Raw genomic sequence first — 20,270 nt, forward strand, 5'->3', positions numbered from 1 at the left:
CTGGGTCTCTCTCTTTCTCTCTCTCTCTTTCTTTTTTTTTTTTTTTTATCAGAACTTAATTTTCCTTTCTTTCCTCACTGCCCCCGCCCACAGAGGGTCTCCTCCACCCTCCCCCAAACTGCCTTACCCTCTTATCTTTTGTTTAAAACCTACCTGGTTTTGAGGATCCAACTCAGGTCTGACCTTCTTAGGGTGTGTATGAGTGTTTCTTCCAAAGGCACCTTTCAGGATGACTCCTTCCTAGACACATACCACCCACAGCCACTCTCTAGTCTTGGCACTGATGTCATTGTAGGGGTGTGGGGATGGGTATTTCCACAAACATGACACATACATGCAGCAAAGTTGGCATCCCACTGAGTTTCCCCATTAGATTTGGACAGATGCCTCCTTGAGACCAGAGGGGCACATTTGTGGTTCACAGACTCCAATAGCTAAAGATGCCCCATTGCAACCGGATACTGTCCCCAAATTCATCCCACTGACCAAGTTTGTGCCCACCTGGCCATGTGAACCCTCTCATGTTCTTTGATCTTGGGTTTACCCTTGGCCAGTTGACCTCCCGTGCTACATCAGTCCATTATCACACCCCCTTCTTAGAGCATGATTTGGAGCCCTGACCCTAGTCCCAGTCTCCCCTGAAGGTGACCTATTCTCAACCTTCCCTTGTAAACACTGCACCTCAATGTTCACACAACCCAAAGTCAAATTTATTAGGATATTTGCACATGTATTAGCTGGTCCTCACTGCAGCCTATGGTACAGGCTGGTGCTGGCCTTTCTGATTGTTCAGGAGAGTGGGAGACAAGCTGCCACCTGGCCTCCCACTGTGGTCACCCTGCAGCAGGGTTGACGACTTTGCCCAGGAAAAGCAAGCTCTGCGTGGTCACCTCCCACAGGAGCACCAGGAAAGGCCGGTTGAAATGGGTCTGGGGGGCCGACGTTGCATTCAGAGCCTGGGGCTGGGAGAGGAGGCCGGAGGCAGCCCCTGCCCGGGTTCCCCACACATTCATGTCCATTGTCGCCTTGTGTGACACCTGGAGGAGGAGATGGGGACAGAGCCAGTGTCAGCTCAGGGTGCTCTCAGGGGCCAGATCCCACATGTGTGGTTCTAGGGAGCTGCAGGGAGTCATCCCCTCAGGTCCCAGGGCCCTGTCTTCCTAGGAGGCAATGCCAGCCTTCACTGCTTCAGCCTCTTCCTGGCATTTTCTCCCCGCCACCACTGCATCCTTGGGGATGGCCTTAACAGTGCTGTTTGCTCTCTGGCAAACCACAGATGAGCCTGAGCAGGGCATGCAGAAATCAGGTTGCAAATTCCCAACAGCAAGTTTTAGGAGCGTGCTGGAAACACCTGGGCACTGGGATCCTGCTCTGAGCCTCACCCGCCAGGCCCTGCTCTGAGCTGCACGCACGTCTTTAACCCTTGCTGGCCTTTTCTTTTAAGATGACCTGCTTAGCCTAAATCAGTGGTTTTTAACATGAGTTCAGGGAACAGGGTTGTCTCATATGCCAAACCCTCTACCAGCTTCTGTAAGAATTCCTTTTTTAATTTTAATTTTTAAATTTAAATTCAATTAATTAACATAAAGTGTATTATTAGTTCCAGCGGTAGAGTTCAGGGACTCATCAGTTGCTTACAACACTCAGGGCTCATTGCATCACGTGCCCTCCAAAATACCTGTTACCCAGTTACTCCAACCTCCTCAACCCCCACTCCAGAATTCCTTTTTTTAAAACTGTCACCTTCACATACCATTTTAGGAAGAAAGGATTCTGAAGCTTTAAAAAAGGGTTGAAACATTTTGGCCTGACAAGCCTTTTCGTTCCTAAAAAGTTCTATGAAGAGACACACCTAGCATTTAAGGTCACTGCTAAAGGAATTCTTTAAAAGGTGACGTTATTTCTTCTCCTTCTTGTTCACCCTGTCCACCATGGGCATACACACACGCACACACACACACACACACACATGCATTCATGTGCACACACAGGACCCCATCCCTATTGCCTTGGTTCACGTTCCTAATCTCAGCTGGCCTTTCACAAGCAAAAGACAGAAAACCTTCCTTATGAAATTCTTAGCAAAGGGGAACTTGGGTGGTGCAGTTGTTTTTCCAACCAGCTCTTGGTTTTGGGTCAGGTCGTGATCTCAGGGTTATGAGACGGAGCCCCACATAACCTGATGTGGGGTTCAATCCCAAATCTGCTTGGGATTCTCTCTCCCTCTCCCTCTGTGCTCTCTCTCTCAAATAAATAAATAACTACATTTTTAAAATGAAATTCCTGGCAAAGCCTCAAACAACAATTAATGACTCTATCCTAAAACAGAAAAGATAGAGCAGGGAAGGAAAATTACATTGTTATACCCAGCTATTAGCTCTCCTTTCCTAGTAGAGTCATGGATTCCCAGCCATGCCCTGTAACTGGTAATGCCTCCTACAGGAGGAGACCAGAAACTGCCCCCCTCCCAAAATGATGGCCATCTTGACTATGGGGTTTGCTTTAGCCAGGGACACGTGACTGGCCTTGGCATAACCCAGAGTGAAAAGAAATGTGAAAAGCCATCCTACAGTTTCTCTTACTTTTTACCCATTGCCCTGCGAGTGTCATGTCCCAGATAGGGACTCCTCCTTTCACCTGCATCCTGGAGGGGAGAAGCAATGGGAAGTAGGTCTGTAGCCCCATGGTCATGACACACTTCGGACATGGAACATAAATAAGAAGTAAGCCTGTTCGGGCTCTGAGATTTGGGGGGATGTTTGTCTCTGTAGCAAGGCTGACACATCTTGCCTTCATGCCCCACTACTCTATAACTATGACAAAGAAAGAGTTTCACTGCCTGCCCTGGAGGAAGTATAAGGAATGAAGACAAAGCTAATCCCCACTACAGAGATTTTGGGTCCATGGATGACCCCAAATACATGTCTACTTTATACAGCACTCAGTGTTCCTGCTCTGAAGAATCCAGAGGAGAGACAGAAAGGGAACTTCTTGTGAAAAGAAGCCTCATAGATTGCAATCAAGACCCAGAATGGGAAAAAGAAAGAGAAACTTGACTTTCAAATGCACACTTCAGAGGAGAAAAGACCCTCTCCTCCGTCCATGTTCACCACCTTACCCGAGAGATGGTTTGGTTGAGCTGTTCAGTGATTCCTGATAAGTCAGCTTCTAACTTGAAGATGTTGGTGAGACCGATGTGGGGAAGTATTTCTTCAAGGTTATATGTCCCAGAAATGGAAAACCTTGGCAGATGTAAATCCAGGAGGCTGCAGAGAGAACCAGCCAGAGAGCCTATGCTTTCAGGTTACATGGGCTGCTCCCACCCTGTCTGTGGGCAGCCTGAGCTTTGGGAAGAAGTGTTTCCCAGAAGGAGGGGGATCTGGTCCTACCACAACACTCCCCACTGTACCAAAACATTCCAGAAACCCAGACCCCCCTTCTTTTCACACCTTGCAGGCCTCTTGTGTCTGGATCTGAGAAGACTCCTGGCATGGCCATGTGTCTTCATCTCTGGGACGTTTATGGAGGACTTCTTCCATGCCAGACATCGGGCAACGGATTTTACAAGGCGTAACTGATCAGATCCAAAGAATAACCATGCAGGGGAAATACTGCCCATGTTTTCCTACCTCCATGTCTGATTCATCGGCAGGTTCTGCTGGCTCCCCTTCTCAACTGTATCCTAAATCCAGCTCCTGGCAATGCCCCCGGAAACTGTCCACTCTTACTGTCTGAGTTTTGGGCCATTGATCCGAAGAGAAATGGAGTGTGTAGACTGTGGGCCACTCTCTGTCCTGAGATTGCCCTTGCCATCGGATCACTGCACTGCCTGCGGTGAAGTTTTATTTGACACTGAGAAAATCTGACCTTTTCTTCTTGGGATTGTTCTTCTTGATTATTGTTTCACAGTTGTCAGGGCAGGGGGCCCTGCAAGTCTGGCCAGGTAATAACCTGCTTGGAAACTTATGCCTCTGATGAGTTCAGATTAGATAGCCTAAATCAGCTTAGAGATTCATTGCCAGCTAACTTCTGGGATAATGTGAGTGTCCAGATGTCTAATCAAAGGGATCAAGGGGAGGTCAGGTGTCAAACGCTAAAGAGGAGGGAAAGGATATGGAGAACAAAAAACAAAGCTACCTTGGCCCACTTGGCAAATTTTGCACAGGCAGCCCTTGTGGGCAGGCCCAAGACATGGAGGGGTCTGAGCGGAGTCTAGCACAGGAGCCTGCTAGAGAGCCCTGCACACAGCAGGTGTTCAACCCATGTAAATGAAAAATGAACAGTTAGTGGGGATAGTGATTCCCCTGGACAAGTGAACCTTCCTCACAGCTCAACAGAGGGAAGCCTGGCAGTCTGAAGTTTTCATGTTGGAAATCCCATTAACATGCTGCTGTGATATTATAACTCTCTGGCACGAGACACAGTAACAGCGTGCCCTGTTAAATCAGCTGAGATTTCGAAAAATAACTTGGGTTGGTTTTTTATTTTGAAGGTGAAAGTGAGAGGCCAAAACAGAACTTCCTGGGTTTCCTGGGTGGTTCAGCCCAATAAGTGTCTGTCTGACTCTTGATCTTAGCTCAGATCTTGATCTCAGGGTCATGAGTTCAAGTCCTGCATTGGCTCCATGCTGAACATGAAGCCTACTTAAAAACAAAAACAAAAACAAAATAAAAACAAAAAACAAAAAAAACAAAAAACAAAAAACTCCAGACCTTCCTGAGGGAAAAATCTAGAAGATTCTGTGGTAGTTCCTCCTCTGCTGGGGGAAGGGACAGGTTCCCCCCAAAGGACCTAGAGAACATGGAGCTGGAATCAGAAACTGATCATTGCCATGTAAGTTCATAGACAACAGGAATAGTCTCTTATCCTGATCTCTGTCCTTGACTTGTATCTTTTTTATTTGGTATTTGAATCTCTGCCCAAATACGAACACATTTTCCTATCCCTCAGTGTGGTTGGGGAGCTGAGGGAAGGCTTTTGTGGGTACTAGGGTTGATTGGTGTCTACCAACTGCTGGTGGGTTAAGATGAAAGTGGCCATCAAGAGCTTTGGTCTGTACACCCTCCCTCTGAACTGGGGGTGGGGGGAGGGGTCCTGTGACTACTCTGACCCAAAGCATATAGCAGAAGAGACACTTTGGAACCCAGATCTTAAGAGAGCAGGAACTTTCACTTCCTATCATTTGGAACACTCCTTCCTGGAGCCCTGAGCTGCCATATAACAACATCAATTATGCTGAACCAATGTGCAGGAGCCCAAGCTAGCCTCATGGAGATGCTATAGGGGGAGAGAGAGAGAGAGAGAGGGAGAGAGAGAGAGAGACCTGCTCAGCCCTTATCTGAGCAGCCAGCTAAATCAGGCACGAGACAGCCCATAGAAAAGCCTTCAATGCTCCAGCCCTAGCCAGTATCCAACCCCAGTGCAGGAAAGCCTCACATTAGAACCACAAGGCTGAGCCCAGTCCACCCACTGAACAGAGAGAGATAATAGATATTTTTTTCATGCCATTCCATTTTGGGGTGGCTTATTATGTAGCAAGAGGCAATTAGAACTCAAGGCCAAATGTTGTATCAGAGCTCTCCTGAAATAAGATAGATCCCATGAAAGGGTTACCTAGAAAATGGAGTCTCAAAAAAAAAAAAAAAAAAAGAAAAGAAAATGGAGTCTCATACCAGAAAAGGTTGAAACCATTGTAAGGAAAACCACAAACTGAAAGGTGAGATAAAAGGTGGTGGGGGTTGAGATCCCATAAAACTAGCACTTTGATTCTTACAATACTCTTCTTGGTATTTAATTTCATTAAGAAATATTTTAATAAAAATAAGGGTATTTTTTTTCAAAGAGGACCTATCAAAAAGACTGCTAGCCATCAATAATTGAGCAATGTTAGCCAAACATTGGGCAGGGTGGGGGGTGCGCTCTGACTGCAAGTCAGAGATAAAGTAATTGACCTAGCTTTATCTCTCCTCCATACTTCAAGAAATGCCAAATTGAAGATTTACCTAACCAGGTCTCTAAGTCCTTCTTCATGACCAAGTTAATAAATGACCAAGAACCTCCTGATTAAATTGGATATGGACTATTTTGTCAACAAGGCTACACATTTTGGTGCTGTTTTATTTCTGCCTTCCTGGCCAACATCTTGGAGCTGAAACAGTCCCCACTCCTTAGCACTGTGGGGGCCAACTCAAGTTTACAGTTCTACAAACCTGCTTCCAACTTATCCAAATCCTTTACCTCTCACTCTTATTTATTAAGCATCATACAACCCCGGAGGTACACTAGCAAATTGTGCGATTGAATAAAACCTACACTTTTCGTTTAGATTCTTCCAACTGTAATACATGTAATAGTATCACCTTTTCTACATTTTGGTCAAATAATTTTTTACATAAAGTAAAAAAAGAGGGGCTCTTTTAAGAAATATATACTGTTGCGTGGGAGTCATAATTACTCTTAATAATTATCCTTAATCTGATTTTTTTTGTTATACTTCCCTACCTCCTGGTAGTAAATTATTCTGGAATAAGGGAGAAACAAGAGGAAAGAAGGTTGGCCAGAAAAACACTCAGGAAGGGATAAGAATTATTAACACCTGGTGAGCACTTATCATGACCAATCTCAAAGGTTTATATGTGAGAACTTGGTCAATCCTTTTACCAACCCAATGTAGCAGTGATTATGGCCTCATCTTACCCACATACTTAGTTAAAGGGCAAGATGATGAGCCAGACCTAGGGGCTAGGCTTTTACAGTTGGTGTTGATCAAGGCCTTGTCTGGATTCTTGAACCGAGTCTGCTGGAGTCCTTCTGCTCTGACACTTACCTGGGCAGAAGCCACTGATCCCATTTCCTCAGGGTCTCTGGCTGCAGAGCTGCCTCCACCTGCTCCATTTTCCCTGGGTCAGGTAGGATAAGCAGAGCCAGGGCGTTTCCGCTGTATTCTATCTGGAGGACAGTGCAAGCCATTTCTTGATCATAGAAGAACCTGTGCATTTCCTTTTGGTGCATCATGGGAATGCGGAGGGAGGTCCTCTCATCCACAAAGAAGCTCTCTTGCTTCTGGGTCTGGTAGCGATTGAAAGGATGCTTCCACTTGGCTTAGGACACAAAATCCATAAAACTATGAGAACACACTGCAGGAGAGCAACTCTGGGTAGACATACACTAAGCCACACTGGTTCCATGACTTCCTCTTCGATATACATAAATATGAGGTGGATACAGAATCAGGGGCCAGAAGTTAGGGCTGGCTCAGCCACTAGAGTGAGTCCCCAGAGTTAGGCTCTAATGGTCTATGATTTTGTTCCATTCTAGTTCAACTTTGCTTTCAAGAAGCTAAAAGGTATTTCCATTTACTAACTATCTTCCATGTGCAAGGCATTATCTCTTTAGTTTTTCATGAACATTAATATTAAACAAGTATTATGACCTCCATGTCAACAATGAGAAACTTATTCCCTGTGAATTTATAGAAACATATCCAATCTGCAGAGCCATTAGATGGTAGAGTAGGGACTGGGGCTTGACTGGCTCCACAGGTCATGTTCTTTGCAAACATTGACTTGACCCCTCTCTGCCCTGCCTTGAAACAGCAACCCTCTACAGAGAAGGTCAAGAGCCACCCCCTCCCTTGAACTTCCCAGTATTCAGACTAAAAAACGAGAAAGAATTCAGTTAATAAAATGTTAAATATAATGCAAAAGCTCTTTATGACACAGAAACAGAGAATTTGTTGTTCACAGCCTTGTTCATGTGTGTAATAGTTTCTCTCTTTCTACTTAACAATCTCCATGCACAACAGCCTCCAGGCTTGACCTCCTGAAAGCACTGGTCTTGCTGATGAAAGCTGGCTCATCTTGTTCTTCTTGCCCACCTCCTCTCACTGACCATGCATTGCTGATTCTACCTCCAAAGTGGCACCTTCATCCACAGCCGCCATCTTACTTACTTTGAACTGCTTCAGGAACTTCCTGACTTTTCTCTGCTCTCCCACCCTTCATCCCCTCCAAACCATTTTCCAAATTGTAGCCAGACTGATTTTTTTTTTTAAACAAATGTAATCATGTCACTCTACTGCTTCCAATATCTTGGTCATCCTGGGGTCCTACAGATAAAGTACAGGATTCTCAACACAGTTCCTCCTTACTTTTTTATTGCAACTCTTGGCACTGTCCCCTAGGCATTATGCTATTGTGTTCTATGTTCTAGTCCAACTAAATTCATTTCAGTTCCTTGAAAATGCAAAGGTTTCTCTTTTCCTTGGATGTCGGCACATGCTGGTTTTTCGACCTGAACCCTCTTCTCCACACCTTTCCCGCAACCTCTTTGCCTGAGTAAATCCAGCTCATTCTTCATGTCTCAGCTTAGATGTCTCCTCTTCCAGGAAACCTTTTCTTACTCCCCAAATCTGGAGAGGTGTACCTTTTGAGAACTCTATGGCACCCATATCTACTCAAGCAAGCATCACTTTCCCATTGAGTTGCAATTGCCTTTTTACTTATTTTACTTATTTGCCTATTTTCCTTTTACTGTGAACTACACAAGGGTAAGAAAATTATCTTATTCATAAATTTTTCTAAGATGCTAGCTAAGGCCCTGAACTGTAGTCAGTCTTGTTGTTTTTGAACATTAATGAATGCCATTCCTAGACACCTTAAACACAAGACCTACGTTTAACTTGAAATCATTCATGCAGCAAACATTCAAAACATACTCGACCCCCCTTTTTCTTCAACAAGGTGTCTAAGTGGTTTGGTGGTGTTGGTGGCCTTGTGGCAGAGATAGAGAAGCAGATCTTTGCAAAGACCCTGATGGGCAAGACCATCACCCTCGAGGTCAAGCCCAGTGATACCATTGAGAGTGTGAAAGCCAAAATCTAAGACAAGGAGGACATCTCGCCTCACCTGCACTAATTTTTGTTGGAGGATGGCCTCACTCTCACAGACTCCAATATCCAGGAAGAACCTTCCCTGTACTTGGTGCTTCGCCTGTGGGGTGGTATCATGGAGCCTCCCTTCTGTCAACTGGCCCAGAAATACAATTGTAGCTATGATCTGCCACAAGGGTTTTGCTCACCAGCACCTCCACACCATCAATTGACCCAAGAAGAATTATGGCCATACCAACAAAATATGCCCCAAAAAGAAAGTCAGATAAGGCCACTCCACTGGCTCTTCCTTTGTCCAAAGGGAAGCCTCCAGCCTGAGCACCAAGGCCCCAGAGCCTTAATATAAGTTTCCTATTCGTTGATTAGAAAAAAAAAATTTAAAAAATAAAATATACTTGACCCCGTGTCAGACTCTGGAGAATTAAAAATGATTAAGACTTAAGACCTTGACGTGAGGCAGGAATCTATCAAAATCCTAGAGGAGAACATAGGCAGTAACCTCTTTGACATCGGCCACAGCAACTTCTTTCAAGATATGTCTCCAAAGGCAAAGGAAACAAAAGTGAAAATGAACTTTTGGGACTTCACCAAGATCAAAAGCTTCTTCACAGCAAAGGAAACAGTCAACAAAACAAAGAGGCAGCCCCTGGAATGGAAGAAGATATTCGCAAATGACACTACAGACAAAGGGCTGATATCCAAGATCTATAAAGAACTCCTCAAACGCAACACACACAAAACAGATAATCACATCAAAAAATGGGCAGAAGACATGAATAGACACTTCTCCAAAGAAGACATACAATGCCTAACAGACATGAAAAAATGTTCATCATCATTAGCCATCAGGGAGATTCAAATCAAAACCACATTGAGATACCACCTTACACCAGTTAGAATGGCCAAAACTAACAAGAGAGTAAACAACATGTGTTGGAGAGGATGTGGAGAAAGGGGAACCCTCTTACACTGTTGGTGGGAATGCAAGTTGGTGCAGCCACTTTAGAAAACAGTGTGGAGATTCCTTAAGAAAAAAAAAAAATAGAGCTTCCCTAGTGCAATTGCACTACTGGGTATTTACCCCAAATATACAAATGTAGTGAAAAGAAGGGCCATCTGTACCCCAATGTTCATAGCAGCAATGGCCACAGTTGTGAAACTATGGAAAGAACGAAGATGCCCTTCAGTGGACAAATGAATAAGGAAGATATGATCCATATATACAATGGAGTATTATGCCTTCACCAGAAAGGATGAATACCCAACTTTTGCATCAACATGGACAGGACTGGAGGAGATTATGCTGACTGAAATAAGTCAAGCAGAGAAAGTCAATTATCATACCATTTCACTTACTCATAGAGCATGAGGAATAACACAGAGGACATTGGGAGATGGAGAGGAGAAGTGAGTTGGGGAAAATCGGAGGGGAAGACAAACCATGAGAGACTGTGACTCTGAGAAACAAACTGAGGGTTTTGGAGGGGAGGAGGATGGGGATTGGGTGAGTCTAGTAGTGGGTATTATGGAGGGCATGTATTACATGGACCAGTGAGTGTGGTGCATAAACAATGAATTCTGGAACACTGAAAAATAAAATAAAATGACAAAATAAGAATAAAAAAAAAGGCTTAAGACCTTGAGACTTCTGATCAGTGTCATAGACTTAGTTAAAGCAGAAAACCTGTTTTTTTTTTCTGCATAAACACACAGAGAAGCTGGACAAAATAATGGCTAAATAAACAAACAAACAAATAAATAATCTCTGAGATAAAAAATAAGAATCAAAGCTTCCGGGTACAAAGCTGGAGTGTGTAACTCTGATTTAGAACCAAAGTCATCTGGCTCTCAGGTTTTCAGAATCAGATACAGCCCCAGGGGTGGTATTTAATGTCTTCTCAGGGGACATAAATAAAACTCAGGCCCACACTTAGAACTGATCTCTCTGCAGAGTCAAAAGCTAAGAAAAGCAGTCCCTTCCCCATCTGGGAAGCTTGGATTAAAAAACTCTGCCCAGCAGCCCAGGTTGAGTTAGGACAGGTCACTCCATTTCCAGGTAGAAGTGGAGGGGAAGAGTCACTTGCTCTGGGCTTTTTGTTTTTACTACTCATGCAGTGTAGGAACTCTCCAATCTAAGACTGGTCTATGTTCTCATTAATTCTTCAGTTCAGGGACTCCCCAACTTAGAAATTACATGAAACAGGCAAACATATCAAAAAATTGGAAGAAGATATTAACAGACACTTCTCCCATCAAGACATACAAATGGCTATCAGACACATGAAAAAATGTTCATCATCATTAGCTCTCAGGGAGATTCAAATTAAAACCACATTGAGATATCACCTTACACCAGTTAGAATGGCCAAAATTAACAAAACAGGAAACAACATGTGTTGGAGAGGATGTGGAGAAAGGGGAACCCTCTTACACTGTTGGTGGGAATGCAAGTTGGTGCAGCCTCTTTGGAGAACAGTGTGGAGATTCCTCAAGAAATTAAAAATAGAGCTTCCCTATGACCCTGCAATTGCACTCCTGGGTATTTACCCTAAGGATACAGATGTCGTGAAAAGAAGGGCCATCTGTACCCCAATGTTTATAGCAGCAATGGCCACAGTCGCCAAACTATGGAAAGAACCAAGATGCCCTTCAACGGATGAATGGATAAGGAAGATGTGGTCCATAGACACTATGGAGTATTATGCCTCCATCAGAAAGGACGAATACCCAACTTTTGTAGCAACATGGACGGGACTGGAAGAGATTATGCTGAGTGAAATAAGTCAAGCAGAGAAAGTCAATTATCATATGGTTTCACTTATTTGTGGAGCATAACAAATAGCATGGAGGACAAGGGGCGTTAGAGAGGAGAAGGGAGTTGGGGTAAATTGGAAGGGGAGGTGAATCACGAGAGACTATGGACTCTGAAAAACAATCTGAGGGGTTTGAAGTGGTGGGGGTGTGGAAGGTCGGGGTACCAGGTGGTGGGTGTTGTAGAGGGCACGGATTGCATGGAGCACTGGGTGTGGTGAAAAAATAATAAATACTGTTTTTCTGAAAATAAAAAAATTGAAAAAATTTTTAAAAAATTAACAAATAAATTAAAAAAAGGAAGGCATAAATTTAACAAGAGTGGGTCATTATGACAAAAATGATAGGTAGATTTGAGAAAAATAGGATGTCAAAGTGAAAATATAGTCAACGAAGTTGAAAATTCAGTGGATGGGTGAAATACTAGATACTAATTCTGTTGAGAGAATTAGTAAAAGGGAAGTGGAGCTGAAGAAATCAGCCAGATGTCAGCACAGAGAGACAAAGAGAAGTTTTCAAGGGAGCAAGAGATATAAAAGATGAACCTGGAGTGTCTTGTCGTTCCAGAAATAAGGAAGTGCTCTAAAAAGAAAAAAAAAAAAAAGAGTCGGCAATGATGAGGCCATGTCAAGGGATGCAGGAACCGATGGAAGGATCTTCTCATGGTCAATGTTAGAAAATTTTAAGCCAAGGGTGCCTGGGTGGCTCAGTGGGTTAAGCCTCTACCTTCGGCTCAGGTCATGATCTCAGGGTCCTGGGATCGAGTCCTGCATTGGGCTCTCTGCTTGGCAGGGAGCCTGCTTCCTCCTCCTCTCTCTCTCTTTCTCTGCCTACTTGTGATCTCTCTCTGTCAAATAAAAAAAAATAAAGTCTTTAAAAAAAAAAGAAAGAAAATTTTAAGCCACAAAGCTAAGTAGCAGTAGATTACAACCTCAAATATAAAATAAATATCCTTGAGTCCATAATGATGTAAGTCAGTGATTGAATAAATAAATGCAAGCAAAAAGAAAAAATCTCCCATACAGAAGAATTCCAAATACTTTAGGTAGATTCCCCCCTTCTCATGGATATGGAGCATAACACCCCAGTCTCTGAGTATGGGATATATGCAGTGACCTCCATCAATGGGGAAAAGGTAACTTTGCAACAGAGAAATCTGACAAGCATGACCTCAGCCAGATGGCCAAAGTCAACATCAACAGTGATAAGTCATGCTGATAATATGCATCCTTGGCTTAATGTGATAAAAATGGCACTCCCTCTCCATGGCCCTCCTCCCCACGTGCCCTCACTCCAGTCTTCCTCATGAGGAAAAAACGGGCAAACAATCCCAACTGAGAGACATGCTACAGAGTGTCTGGCTGGTACTCTTCAAAATCAGCAAGGTCATTGAGAGCAAGGAAAGTCTGAGAAACTGTCAGAGTGCAGAGGGGTGTACTCTGACATGATGACTAAATGTAATGTGGATCCTGGAACAGACAAAAACACCAGGTGAAAACAAAGGACTTTGGAACAGACCTGTGTTTAAAAAGTGGAAGAATTCATTTTCCTAGGATCATCACAGAGATACATGCTATTAAATCAAGAAATAACATGAGTAGAAAAAAAGGAGCCCCACAAGTATGACATGCTCAATGCCACAGCCAAAATAAGCTAACAAGCTATGTATATGAATTAAGATACGGGGAGCCTGGGTGGCTCAACTGGTTAATGGTCCAACTTTGGTTTCAGCTCAGGTCATGGTGCCAAGGTTGTCCCAAGGTCCCAAGGACAGAGCCCCGTGTCAGGCTTCATACTCAGCAGAAAGTCTGCTTGAGATTCTCTCCCTCCCCCTCTGCCCCTCTCCTTCCCACCCCCAACTCTCTCTTTCTAAAATAAATAAATAAATCTAAAAAAAAGATGTGGTGAGAACAGTAACACCTTAGTGCGAGATAATTTGTACAGATGATACCATTCTCATAAAATTGAGAACACATGCAGTGCATTAAACAGGGTCATGGATACTTAAATGTGTTCATGGTGGGAACACATGGAGGAGAGGGTTGCGTGTCATCCCCTAGGATACTGGTTGCCTCTGGGGAGGGACGGAAGGAGGCAAATGGGACCAGGGAAAGGTTAAAAAGGAACTAAAATCCCTGCAATATGGTAGTCCTGAAAAAAATAAAAATCTGAAGCAAATTTTAAAATGTTAATATTTCTCCCTTCTTGGTGGGGATTTTGTATTATCCTCTGTATATTTTTCTGTGTTCAAGATAGATAATAAAAAAAGTAAATTTTTTCTTAAAAAAGGGGTTATTCCTAAAAGCGTATGATGGAATGTTGAACAAAAGAAGATCAGGATAAAAAAGAACAGAAGAAACATGGCAAGAGAAAACAAGTACTGATAAATTAGGACGTAGTCTGATAGGAAGGTTGTGTCAGTACATAGGGAGGAACAGCTGCAAGCCTTGAAGACAGGTGGCTTCCAGGGGCATGACTGCAGGTGGTGGAGGTGACAGTGCTGCTGCCCGAGCCAGCCCTCACCTTTGAAGAAGATGTAATTCAGGAGAATCATGAGCGTGTCTTGCGTGAACTCCTGGAGGCTGTCCGCCACCTGCCCGTACGTCTGCTTTCTCACGTACTCATTGATCTGCCTCCTGGTCGTGGCCGAGTCCGTGAAGTTGGCAGAAAACGCAAATGCTCCGTACAGCTCCCTGATCGTGTCCAAAAAGGGCTGCCGAGGTTTCTGCTGCTTGTCCAGGAACAAGGAGTTGCCTACTTTCAGCTCCAGTTTGGGGCTGGGCAGGTCAAGGGTGTGGATGAGGCTTTGGAAACCCCGGTGGATGTCAGCTTCTGGGATCTCTGTGAGGTTGAAGCCGAGGCCCTCCAGGATCTGAGCTGGGGTGTCAGCCTGGGCCCCAAGAGAGAGCAGGGCCAGGGAGGTAGAGATGCTCACGGGGGAAAAGAAGATGTTTCCTGAGGTTTCCGCGGCCAGCTGCTTGTACAAACGCAAGGCAAAGTTGGTGATGGTGGGTGTGATCTTGTGGTAGGCGGGGGTCTCTGGCACGGAGAGCTGGTCACTGGGGGCCCGAGGCACCCCCAGACTCTTGTCTCCATGGGCAGGAAAGGGCTGACAGTAGACAGAGGACAGGATCCCTGCTCCCAGAAGCCACAGCCAGGCTGGACCCATCCTCTGAAAAGAAGATGTTGAACAAGTCATTCTGCTTCATAAATAACTTTGGTGCTCCCCATTGCTCGCACGGTGAACCTCACATCCAAACTGTACCCCACACAGCTACCATGAGGGTCCCTGCAGGGGATGAGGCTACAAGCTGAGCAGCAGCCTTCAATCTGCTTGATGTAGTCATCGTCTGTCTACAAGATTTTGTTGAGAAAAGCACTCTGGGCTCTAAAAACAAAATTCCACTGTTTATTCTCCCTCTCTCCCTCTCACTTCCTCCCCCCCCTTCCTTCCTTCCTTCCTTTTTCTTTTCTTTCTTCTTTCTAGGCATTCTTGGAATCACTCATGAACTTTCAAGGACTGGGAGTGGCCACAGAGCCGAGGCTCAGGGCACCGTGGCAGAGAGTGAGGCTGGGCCTTGCTAGAACCCAGGTGTGGCCCTTCCCATCACTCTCACCAGGGGGAGGGGAGAGGAGGGTGTGTGCAGCTCCCGGGTCAGATCCTCCAAGAAAGGGGAGTGCCCTCTCCTCTTCTGGTTTTTCATTAGCTGAAGTGTTGAGGTGGTGGGGAGACACAGGGACCTGGTGGATGGGGGCCGCCCATGAGGGGCGCCTGGAGCCCGGATGGATGGGTCAGCTCTGTCCCCATCAAACTTGGCATCTCGAGCTCCCCTTGTCACATGCAGCGGTGGAAAACTATATCTTAATTGACTCAGTTTCAGGGAAGAGGTCTGGTATGGGTTGAATTGCATAACCCCAAATTCGAATGTGGAAGCTCAAACCCCCGTATCTCAGAGTGTTTGTCTGGAAATGGGGCTGTTGAGGTGTACTTGCTTAAGACGAGGTCGTTAGATGGGCCCTAATCTAATAGGACCGGTGTCCTTCTAAGGGGGCATTTGGGCCCAGACATGCACACAGGAAGAACGTGCTGGGAAGACAAAGGCAGAGATCGGGGTGATGCTTCCAGAACCAAGGATGCCAGAGATCGCCAGCAAACCCAGCAGCTCAGGGAGAGCTCTGCGGCAGGTTCTCCTGCCCAGTCTCAGAAGGAACGAGCCCCACGCCCGGCACCTAGATCTCTGACTTCCGAACTCCATGGTGACACGACAATCTATTTCTGTCATTGAAACTATCCAGGTTGTAGCGCTTTGTTGGGGGCAGCGTTAGGAAATGAACCCCATCTCTCCAGTACTTTAGGTCACAGAGAGGGGCCGAGAAGCCTTCTAGCTCTAGGGAGTGAAAGCGGTGCGGGAGTGGGAGAACCCTTCCTCAGGGCAGGGAAGGCAGCTCCAGCTCTAGGAGGTACTGCCGTGTAGACGCAGCTTATCTCTGCTCACTCTGGCCCGAGTCTGGCGCCCCTGTCCCTTTCAGGATCTCCACACACAGCCCTCGCACGCCGTCACAGAGCACGTGCTGTCACATGGCCGCGGGGACTCCCCCACACCTTGCTATCCCCAGTAAGGACAGCGCCGTCCCCTCGCTCCCGTCAGAACTGACTCTTCCACAGCTGACCACCCTCTCGTTGCTGTTCGCCGCTCTTGATAACGTTTCTGTCTTAATGGGCGCCTTTTGCCCAAACCAATGACCTCTGGCTCTGTTATAGATGCCACGGTGGTGTGGGAGAGATCATATTTGTAGACGGTTTATAGCACCCTGGGCCCTAAAAACCCCACAGGCCAGTTGCCGGGAGGGACGAATACAGCCTGCTTATCAGTTATGTGGAAATAAGTTTGCTGAGCAAAGTACTGCGGGCCATTTCCCAAGGCCAGGTCCTTCCTCCCTCTCCCAGAGCTCTGCTGGGCTCCCCTAACGACGGGTTCCATCCACGTTGGGAAGCGGACCGATTTAAAAATCCGTCTGCTCCTGGGGAAAATCAGAAATACAGCTGTAGTAAAACTGGTTCTGGTTTATTCTTTTTCTCCCACTGAACTCACCATGTTTACCCTTCCGAAACCCCAGTGATTCCCAGACTTGCAGAAGGCTTGTTTCCCAAAGAGGATGGAAAGTCACAGGGCTTGGGTTTGAACTAGACGTCGCGGTATCTCCCTGTGGGATCTGCACAAAGGAAACTCTCTGACCCGCAGTGTCCTCATTTACAAAAAGAAAAGGATAATGCGAAACTTCTGAGGGCCGGAGCACTTAAGGATTACAGGGCGTATGGTGTGGAACGCCCCTGATCAGTAGAAGGCAGGCGATGTGAATTTCCACCCCTCTCTACAGTTGTGTGGTGTAATTACACCCAATGTCTGTCTTTATTTCTTTTCTAGAAAGATCCGAGAGGAAAACTAAGAACTCCATCAGTTAATGGTAATATTCCCATATATTGTTTATTTTGTGCAAGGATATTAGATCCACCATCTCACAGGCTCTCAGCCGAATGTGTTCTCAAATACAGGGGGATGGTATTTGGGATCCGCTTAGAGTCTGGGGCAGGGGGTGTTCCTGAAATTTGATGGGAGAGAGAAAGCTCTCGAAATAACAGAGCGGTGACATGCAATGCAGAACAGTCTTGTGCAAATCCAGTGCCTTTGTCGAGAGATCGCTGATTCATGTCATTCAGTTGAATCCCTATGAGAACCTGAAGACACAGGGATTTGTACCCTTGCTGTGCCTACGGGGAAACTGGACTCAGGATCAAGATCAACACCTGTTAAGTGGCAGGAGCGTGATTCAGACTCTAGACGAGGGCTCCTGAAGTGCGAGCTTTTGCTACAACCCGTCTCAGGTAAATTTGTTACTGCAACGTTGTCATTTGCTTTGGGTTGTATTATTCCGTTTTTGTTTGTTTGTTTGTCTAACCACCAGGAGCCCTGGGAGTTCCTCTCTCAACATTTTTGTTGGCAAAGTTTTCCATAAAAGGTTATTTAAAACCTGAAGTTCCCACTTAGAGCCTTAGAAGCAGGGTATACCAGCACTTGTCCTTTCGGGGACTCAGTTCTCCCATCCTTGCTGCCAAAGCCAGAGAGAGAGAGGGAGGGGGAAAGAGAGAGAGAAAGAGAGAGACAGGGAGGGAGAGAGAAAGAGAAAGAGAAAGGAGAGAGAGAAGGAGATACAGAAAGAGGGAGAGAAGGGAGAGAGAGGGAAGCACCCCCACCCTCACCTCCATTTCAGGCGTAAGCTTGCTACTCACAGAAAGCTCCCTGGGCTGGGCACCCCAGGTCTTCAGCACCGCGTGGCCTCCTACCTACAGGAAAGGCTGTTAGACGATCAGGGCGGCCCGGTCAATATTTGCCAGGTCAGTTCCTGGAACTGGACAAAGGCCATGTGCAGCCATCAGGAAGGGACCTTTTTTATTTGGAAGGATCTGCCCTGCTTGCCCATCCAACAAGCCGAGGGGATGGTGATTCTGGACCCCACTCCACTGGAGGGTACTGCAGTCCCGGTGACAACGGCAGACGTCGCGATGTGGTTGCTGCGGACCCGTCACTGATCTGATCTGGGCAGTGATCTAGGCAGTGTTCTTTCCACATCACCCTAAGCGAAAAGACCGGGAGATGCTGACCCAACCTTGTCGTGATCACCATTTCACAACACACGTGAACCAAGCTGCCTTACTGCTCACCCTGGTTGCATACAGTGATGTGTGTCCATTGTTTCTCAGCAAAACTGGACGGAGAAAGAATGTGAGCGAGGCACAGTCAGTCCCACCTCACAGACGGGATGCTGAGGCTCTGGGAGGTTAAGTTACCTGCTCGAGAAGTGGGTGGCAAGGCTCCAGTGTTTTACGGATTCTCTACCATTCCCATATTTTTATGATATTTTAAATAAATATCACCTAGGTACAGAAAAAGAAAAAGACTGAAGGAAATTAGAACATAGAGCAAAGCTTTCTTGCCTGCTGTTTTGAATCCCCATAAAAAGGACCATTTTCTCTTGTTCACCATGAATCAGCCAAGATCTAGAACAAAACCTGGAACAAATTGAATTATTTCTTGTGAGTGAAATTTTGGGGAAAAGTCACCTTGGGGTAACTTTTATTTTCTTCTTTGTAGATTTTGTATTCTTCTCATTTCTCACAAACAACGTGTACCTTACTTATATGAGAAAACAATTAAACATTGTTAGAAGGTGGAATTATTTCATCATATGCATAAAGCCAAATAAAACATGTCCAGGTTGGCACAGTGGCTCCAATCAGGAGGCACTTCTCAGACATGAAGGCCCCCCAAGGAGGCTGAGTCTGCTTCTCCAGGTGCCCTTGGCCTGTCCGGTATGTGAGGCAGGAGCTTCTCCACCAGCCCCAGGTGGAGAGCTCCAGGTGGGACTCAATCAATGTAGGCTGGAAAGGTGAAGGCCAAGGACGTTTGGACCAGGCACTGATGGGGTCTGCTACTCCCACCAACATTTGAGACCTTACCCCTGGATCTAAAACGTGTTGAGAACCTTCTGCGTGTTTTGTAAGGACACATTTGCGCTACAAATAAGCAAGACCATTGAAGTAGATGGTCAGAGTTTTTGTTTTTGTTTTCCCTCATCTAATAGGAACCCAGTTCTCTCTAGCTTGCACATAAATCACTTGGCTCTTTTTAGTCACTTATCACATGCTAGGGGAAGAAGAATCAACTCTAGGATCTCCCATTTTGGATTCTATGCTAGACCCTGGCACAAGACGCTCCCCTGAAAGAAGAGCAATAAGGTAGATTGTTCTAGAAAATGTGGAGGAAGTGGTGTCCACAGAATAATCAGATGGTGGAAGGCCTGGAGATCCCCACCTGTGTGGGTTTCAGGTCTTAGCAGATCTATGGCAAAAACAGAGAGGGTGCACTGAGGGCCTCATGTCCCATGGAGTAGATGGCATCCAACAGAGGACAGCGAGAGCGTAGTGTCCCTTGTGCTGAAGGGTGCTCATGGGTATTATTCAGTCCTAATATCTCATATGCCGAAGTGTGAGCATGGACAATGGTAGGGAGCTGGTGTCCCGTATGCTAAAGGAGAGTGGGCAGTGATCCACAGAAGTGCTGTAGACTGAGCAAAGTCGGCTGCTCAAGTGTCCTGGGGAGCTGAGCCACCTCACAGACCTCAGTGCCCCAGTGTGTGGTACCTGCGAGCGGGAGGCCAGGTTAGACTTTATCCTGATAGGTTCATCCTGGTGATGAGCTGGTGTAATTCCAAGGTGGAGTCCCAGTTTCTCCTACATGCACGTATGCACACGCGCACACACACTCACTCACACACGCTCACTCACGCCCCATTCTGTGTATGCCCATCCTCCTGGCTCTTCCTATCTTATCCATGTTCCTTCTTATCCCACAGGGCCAATAGAAACTTTCTCATAAGGGGTCTGCATAGAGCAGATGCATCCAAAATATTTGGGGGTCTCTGCCTTTCTAGGTAGCCTATTTCCCCTTGGAGCTGGGGAGACACACAGAGGCCCACTGAGGTGTTCGTGGGTGCCTCTCTCTGTAGTGGG

At 45.9% G+C, this 20,270-nt stretch overlaps 1 protein-coding gene and 1 pseudogene across 1 annotated transcript; one reads left to right on the forward strand and one right to left on the reverse strand.

Annotated features, from left to right (window-relative positions):
* Positions 1–688: 688 nt before the first annotated feature.
* On the reverse strand, positions 689–18,273 carry SERPINA11 (serpin family A member 11). The gene is made up of 5 exons (XM_059373890.1): positions 17,991–18,273; positions 14,225–14,873; positions 6,827–7,100; positions 3,119–3,266; positions 689–1,037 (listed from the first exon to the last, which is right to left on the reverse strand). The coding sequence occupies exons 2-5, from the start codon at positions 14,868–14,870 to the stop codon at positions 834–836; spliced, it is 1,272 nt and encodes a 423-aa protein (XP_059229873.1). The 5' UTR covers positions 14,871–14,873; positions 17,991–18,273; the 3' UTR covers positions 689–833.
* On the forward strand, positions 8,584–9,159 carry LOC132029204 (ubiquitin-ribosomal protein eL40 fusion protein-like; annotated as a pseudogene).
* Positions 18,274–20,270: the final 1,997 nt, after the last annotated feature.

This window comes from Mustela nigripes, chromosome 13 (genome assembly GCF_022355385.1).
Source record: "Mustela nigripes isolate SB6536 chromosome 13, MUSNIG.SB6536, whole genome shotgun sequence".
Lineage (NCBI taxonomy): Eukaryota > Metazoa > Chordata > Mammalia > Carnivora > Mustelidae > Mustela > Mustela nigripes.